The 7,638-nt window shown below is 41.6% G+C and overlaps 1 protein-coding gene across 1 annotated transcript; it reads right to left on the reverse strand.

Moving 5' to 3' along the window:
• Nucleotides 1–2,998: 2,998 nt before the first annotated feature.
• Nucleotides 2,999–6,360, reverse strand: LOC136482424 (purple acid phosphatase 4-like). Its single transcript, XM_066479635.1, has 7 exons — nucleotides 6,096–6,360; nucleotides 4,535–4,691; nucleotides 4,287–4,397; nucleotides 4,025–4,143; nucleotides 3,806–3,934; nucleotides 3,639–3,706; nucleotides 2,999–3,525 (listed from the first exon to the last, which is right to left on the reverse strand). The coding sequence occupies exons 1-7, from the start codon at nucleotides 6,288–6,290 to the stop codon at nucleotides 3,306–3,308; spliced, it is 999 nt and encodes a 332-aa protein (XP_066335732.1). The 5' UTR covers nucleotides 6,291–6,360; the 3' UTR covers nucleotides 2,999–3,305.
• Nucleotides 6,361–7,638: the final 1,278 nt, after the last annotated feature.

The raw sequence follows: 7,638 nt of genomic DNA on the forward strand, positions 1-7,638 counted from the left end.
ACAAAAGGAAGGCTAAAAGTAGTCCTAGAAGAGAAAAGGAAGATTGTCGGTGTCGATGGAGTGACGGACGAAGAAGACTACAGGGGCTATTAGGAAATGCCTCCATTCGGGGCGAACGTACCCCTTTCTATTCTTCAGGAGGGTGACAAACTTGCTTACGTACGGCTTGATCACAATGAGGCCCTCATTGTTGATGCACGTAAAGATATATAGTTAGATTATTGTTAACTATGTAATCATTATGCACATAACCGTGAAGGATGTTTGATCCTGATGAAACTCTCATCTCCTCTCTCCTCCTCGTTAATACTGTGCCACTCAGCAAATATGCCAACGTATCATAGCAATTAATGAGAATGAAAGTTATTTAAAACTACCATTGAGACTGACCTTATTACTATTCAAACACCTCTAGAAGTCTCCATTTTCAGATGCAGTTGTTTAGATACAATTAGAATGTCTGAAAATACCTGTATTCAAAGAGGTGGTTGTTTGAAGCCCAGGCATGGTATCTGAAAATATATTTTTGGAAAAAAATAGGATTTCCCCATCTCATACGTTGATATTTAAACGTTTTGTATATGTAGTCGAATGAATTCTGTGAGCTAGTGTCTCATAAAGTCAATATTTCTTCCTCTCTTTATTGGAGACACATGAATTGTATTTTATTCAAAGTATTACACAACCCCTGCTCTTAGTTCTCATGGTGGGCAGCAACACTCATATTTGCTGCCCTCATGTTTACAGTAGGCAGACCTGGTCCTGTGTCTAGCGGCTAGGCATCTCAAGGCACATGTTGCAGTGGTACAGTGGTCTGCGTCGTTCTTGATAGGGTCCACGCAAGGTGTTGCATCTAGCTGATTGCAGCCAATGCCTGCACATGCTGCATCACATTTCAAACAAGAATAGTTGATTATACAGTAACTCATTAGTCTTAAGAAGAATATTGAAAAGTAACTAGGGTGGTGCCTACAGCTTCGGCCGGCTTCGTAGCACGGAGATATTGAAGACAGGATCGCAGCAACCAGGACTATGACGAGTGTCTTCTTGACCACCGCCATGAGAAAAAGAGGATCAAATTCCCTTCTTCTGATGTGCTGCAGAGAGGAGTATGTGTATGTGTATTTGTTCTCCATTTTAGTTTGCAGGTTCTTATATAGAAGAACAATCGATCTGCATATAAATGCTTTCTATCACAAAATCCTGCACCAGTGTGCTTCCATATCTCGCTCATGAATGTGGTTTTGTTACATCATATCTCCGTAGATATGAATATTAAATATGTGAATATCGATCCAGTTCATATGATGATCATGTGTGCTCTAGTTTTGATTCCTCTTTTCTCTATGTGGTTCTACAGACTTTGTTTATTTATTTAATGAATTTTACTAATAAATGCAATGTTGATATCCTCCAATATCTGGCTTTATTACCCTTTTGTATTTTTGGATGGTTAAAAATACTTTCTTGTACGGCTTATTTGGTTGGTTTTACATTTTTTAATCCTAACATACAGTCTTGGTTATTATTACATACACTTCTAGAAATGTTTTCAAATGCAGCTGTTTTTCCTGATGCAGCCCATGTACAATGGTCCTTGTTAAATGGGCTATTTAAAGGGGTGGTTTATCCAACCAACTCTATGAACCGATTAACAGATCCAGACGATATCCCTCGTTTCTATAAATGATTTTCAGAAAACAGGAAACACCCAAAAGAACAAAAACATTTTTTAAATCCCAAAACATACATTGCTTAGGTCACGCTTCAAATCAAAATCTTGCCAACTATGAAGTTGCATATCACGCTGACCCCGACCACTATAACTTTGGCATTGAGCAAGTTAACATCTGAGGTCATTTGAGAACTCAAAAATTTGAATTTCAAACAGTGAGAAACTAAAACACATTTTTGGTACTCTAAATACTTCCAATTAGTAACTTATCGGCTACAAAGTTAGATAGCATTCAGAACTACAACTTTGGTATATAGATTATCTCAACATCTGTGGTTGCTCAAGATATGGATATAGATGCAAGATGTTTGAAGTTGCATGCAAATAGCAACATGCTATCTCTGGTGTGCAAACCCGAACTGGAAGGTACGGTTCAAACATCTATAAGCTTTTGACACCCAAAAATATGTGGTGGAAACTACATACTAGGTGAAAATATGGAAACCAATTTAGAAGACGTATTTTGGTCATTTAAATTTTTTTATAATTTCATATATATATATATCCATAGTGCATACAAATATATACTCACATGCAGAAGTTGGGATGCAAACTTCAACCAGAAACATTCATATAAAAATGACACATTTTGGATGCATGGACACTAGAAAACAATTCCAATGATTTTGTGTGTTTGTGCAAATACACCTGAAATTTTATTTTTGCATTATTTTTTCAAAAGCGAGTTTTCATCTCACCTTTTGAATGGGAGTATATATTTGTATGCACTTTAAATATGCTTAAAGACAGGTTGAGCACAAGAAATATCCTCAGGAAAAGGAACATGCACCTGCCCTCTACAGTTGTATCCTATGCAACCTTGACGTGGAAGAGGCTTCTCAATACCTCTTCCTTCAGTGTCAGTTTGCTAAGCAGTGCTGGCAATTTCTTCAGATTCATATCCCATCCAGTGCAGACTTCCCAGAAGTAATGCTCTATCTCAAAGACTCTTTGCATTCTCGATTCTTCATGGAAGCAGTGGTTTTGCTCTGTTGCGCAATCTGGTGCTCGAGAAACGATTTCATATTCAAAGGTTTATAGCCAAGTATTCCAGCATGCAGAGCTACATTCTTCAGAGAACTTAAGTAACTCAATTACAGGGTCAGCCCAAAATTTGCAGAAGCCTTCGCACAATGGACTCACAATTAGTGTAGTCTCTGAGTTGGCGCTCGTCTTCTTTGTTTCCTTTTTTTGTGTCTTGAACTTTCTTCTTTGTACTCAATCGCTCTGTAAATTTTTGTGTGCTCATTTAACAATAAAACCTCTGTAGGGGCGCATGCCCCTCCAGTTTCCTCAAAAATAATAATTCAGCTACTATGCAATGATCGTGCTTTAATTTTACAATGATTTCTAGTCGTGAGCCCCTCAAGTGACCCAACTAGAAGATACAATCCTCTCTTCTCCACACCACGCACATTTTAAACTTACCAAAGACACATAATAAACCACACAAACGAACTGCTTCCAGCTCACACACACACATTCAATTCAGTTGACCCTATTAATGAACCCGCGCACACAGGTTGTTGTCCAGCTTGATATATACCCCAGCCATCTATAGCTTAGCTAATTAGTCATCATCCTCTTCTTCTTCTTCGCTCTTGGTGCTATCATAGGTATGCAGGACATTGCCAGCGACGTCGTAGAAGACGAGGTGCGCCTCCGTGTTGCTCAGCTGCATCGACATGAATCCCTGGCCGTCATAGATGAACTCTATCTTGTCAGATGTGGTCTTGAACTTGCCGGCCCATGCCTTGGACCCACCGCCGCTTGTCATGAACTGAACAGGGCTGAATTTTTTTTTCTCATTCTCATTAGTTCAGAACATATATAACACTAATAATGAAAATTCAGCAGTATACTCAGATCCACGATGCATGGTACTTGTGAATAACTAGAACACCTGTTTCTGCTGCTGATGTGCTGCAAGCAGTGGTCATGGCCGTTCACGTACATGTCGACCCCGCGCGCCTGCATGAATTGCATTGCCATTGCATGGCCGATAATGAAATTAATAAAATCAGTTTCGGAATTGTTCATCTCTCTGTAGCTAGAGTACTGAGAACATGCCTCAAGGATTGGTCGGAGCAACTCCTGGAGCTCAGTGGTGTTCCCATGCTCGCAGCCGCTGCTGATGGGGTGGTGACCAACCACAATCTTCCATGGAGCCTCAGATTGGACGAGAGCATCGTCCAGATCCTAACAAAAGTTTCGATAATCGGATTAAAATATATTCAGATCATTGTATATATTGGACTCTAGCACGCTGTGTACAAAGTAAATTTCCACCTTGAGGAGGTTTTCGATGTAGGTGTCGCGAGGAGAAACGTTTCTCCAATCGTACTTGCTGCTGTTCCAGTACTTGAGGTAAAACGGTGATGTGTCCACGAGGAAGAAGTCCGCGATTTCTATTCAGTGATTGGTGAACAACAAATTACAAATATATATACATCCATATATATGTAACAAATGACATGAAGGTTCATCGACTTTTGTAAACATTTATGATAGTTACTACTATCGCATGATCGTTAGGGGTTGATTTGCTAACCAGAGTTGACGATGAAGGACTTGGCGAGGTTGAGGTACCGGCTGTCAACTTCGCGGATGGCGGGGTCCTGCTGTGCCAGCGCGTTGCCCGTGTAGTCATGGTTGCCGAGGACTGCAGGAACGCATGTCACGTACAGGATGAACAGGAGCATCACTGAACTCTGAAGCCATCACTGGACCGTAGCATGCATGCATGTGCAGTCTGCGACCAGAGTATATAGAGAGTTACAGATTCTATGCATGCATTACCGATGTACCACGGCGTCTGGAGGCTCTGGGCGGTGTAGATGTTGGTGAAGCACTCCTTGAAGAGCGGGTCGCTGGTGTTGGCGATGCCGTCGTCGTAGATGTTGTCGCCCGTGGAGATGACGAAGTCGATGTCCAGCTTCTCCCCCACCACTCCCATCTACACAGTACATATATTCACACACAAAGAAGAACAGTTTGATGATCAGGAGATTGATTAGCAATAATTTACACACGTACATATCTCATATTTTTGGTTTTCATCGTATCCAATAGTCTACTACATAGGTGTAGGGAACAATAATTTGGATTTCGTATACGATCTGAGCTTGTAACTGTTCCAACAGAAAACAGTGCCACATAAGCTAATCAACGGAGATACATAACTACTGGCGCCACCACTTTCGGCTATTAATAATGAAATGAATGGAGGTCCATGACCACCATATATAGCAAGTGCACTATTACTTCAGATCAGGACCAAGGCACGTGCATCATTACCGTTTGCCGTACATATATTGTTTCAACTTTCCAATACCATTATTGTCTCGTTGACACTCGTCCATGCATGCTAGCTAAACAACAAACTGTTATGGACAGAAAAGGTAGGGTGACATATATACTGAGATGCTGGAATGCAATGCACCTTGGTTGGGGGCAACACACATGGCGCAAACTATATAGTTTTGAAGGTACATAGTTTAGGCTGAGTATTGACCACATTAATTGCTACTCCTTCTATTATATCTAGATGCATAGCAAAAGCTATATATCTAAAAAAAAAAGCCAAAACGACTTTATAATTCAGAAATGGAGGTAGTGCTCCTATATTTTATTTTCAAAATATGACTTGTACTCTACAGAAGTACAGAAGTTCTTGTTGTGGAACTGAGAGTTCCAAATTGTCATGCTAATTTTAAAGCTTGCCTCCATGATACTGATGAATAACACAATGTATGTTTTGCAAAAGTTCGATCGATACATAGCGATTGCCTATTTGCGTTGCTCCTAGCTCAATAGACTAGGGTGTACTGGTCGACGTCACAGCTAGCTATGCGGTCCATGGCCATGGAGAAGCATGTGAGCCTAGCAACCATGCATATCTCTAGTAATAAATCTGTAGTAAATGATTAAGAAGAAAATTGAGTATGTGCACCATTTCCTTTTAACAATATTCTTACACCATCAAGACTTTAACAATATTTTCTCAACAATCATAATTCCACATGCTGGCGAACAAGTATAGATGTAATACCAGAGTTGAGAACCTCAATGCTCAATGAATTAACCAAACATATATTCTTTGATACACATGTACGGTTTTGTTGCACAACACTCAACTTACTACTTTCTCCATTCCAAACTACTTTCTCCATTGCAAACTTGTTTCACTAAATTCTCCAAGAATTATGTGTCGTTAAAGCAATTAGTGGCGCCTCTTGTACACATGTTAAATAATATGTTTATTTTTTCACAAAAAAATAGTCAAAGTTACAAAAGCTGAAGTGATCTATATTGTAGATCGTGTGTGATTGAGTGCATGGTGACTGTTTCCAGCAGTTACCTGCTGGGCCACGAGGGTTTGGTTGAACTGCCCCCGGCGCCCCCAGTCGCCAACTGCGAGGATGGCGAGCGAGCCTTCGCTCTTCGGCGGGTGCTCCACCCGCGTCAGCTCCGCTGCCAATGGCGCAACCAGCAGCAGCAGCGACGCCGCTGCAGCCACGACGCCGGCGAGCAGCAGGGGCGCGACACGAACCATCTCGGAGAACGTATCTCCGAGTGCTAGCTCTAGGTGGATGTAGAGGAGCACGATCGAGATGAAGTGTACGGGGCCGGTCGAGTGCGTTTTGAAGTGTGACGAGCTCCCATGAATTTATAGGCTCGATCGTGGCGCCAACCCGGCCAAATGGGTGGGCCGCTGATCAGTTAATGTGTGCCGCTGCGCGTGGGCCCTGGGCGTCGTCGGTTAGGGATGAAAGCGTGTGGTGGCCGCGATAAGGCTGGTGGTGGCCAGCGAGGGCGTGGGTTGCATTGCATGTACAGCTGAAGTACTCGTTGCGGCATTGAACCAAAGGTTGGTGCGTGTGGAACAGCAAGTAGTTTCTTATTTGTGGAACGTGCATGCGTGGTTTCCCGTTGAGTCACATTTGCATCTAACCAACGCTATGTGGTGGTGAACACATATGAGTGAATTAGTTAAACACCCCACGCCTCGTGTCTACATTTCATCCCATTATTTATACTCGATTTATTCAAAATTATAAGACATTTTCGATTTACTAGATACATCTGCACTATGTCTAGATATATAAATAAAGTAATGTATCTGGAAATGCAAAAAAATTTATAACTTGGAATAGAGGAAGTACATGGTGGCTTATTTTCTTTAGTAAAATTAATTAAGGAACAAATTCCTTTCATCCCTCCCACACACGTACTATCATCACTATATTTGTTCCACAGACTCCCACCCCTCTTGATCAATCGTTAATTTCTCACCCATCCCTCCCTCGCTCGCTTAAATCACATAGGCCGGCAGGCCAACACCTCTTTCAACTTTGGCCTATCATCTCTCGCTCGTACCCCTCATCCGTCCATCCCTCACTTCCACGGTGCTACCACTAGTACAACTCCAAAGCTATTTCTACAGGCATCTGTTAGTACCGCCAGTGGCAAGGGCCAGTGAAAATCGCGAACTTCACAGGCGTCTTCTAGAGAACCACTACTACAAATAATTTACACGGGCTATTTTCTTAAGAAAACTGCCACTACAAATAATTTACACTTGTTGTTTTCTTAAGCAAACCGCCACTACAAATGATTTTCAAAAATTCCAAATCAGGCTAAAAAATAGAATTTTTTTAATCCGGGGAGGCCCCCACCAGTCAGCCACCCGCCCCCACTCCATCGAATTCACAAGTCATGGCATTTTTCACGCACTTCGCGGCCAGCAGGATTCGAACCTGTGACCTCCCTTTCATGGAATACTCCTCTAACCAGTGCACCTCATACTCACTTTAGTCTATAATGAATTTTCTTTCTCCTCATATTATCCTCAACCGAGTTTAAATTGATTATTTGAGATCATAACCGAATTCAAATCAAAA

Source organism: Miscanthus floridulus, chromosome 9 (assembly GCF_019320115.1).
Source record: "Miscanthus floridulus cultivar M001 chromosome 9, ASM1932011v1, whole genome shotgun sequence".
In the NCBI taxonomy this organism is placed as follows: Eukaryota; Viridiplantae; Streptophyta; class Magnoliopsida; order Poales; family Poaceae; genus Miscanthus; species Miscanthus floridulus.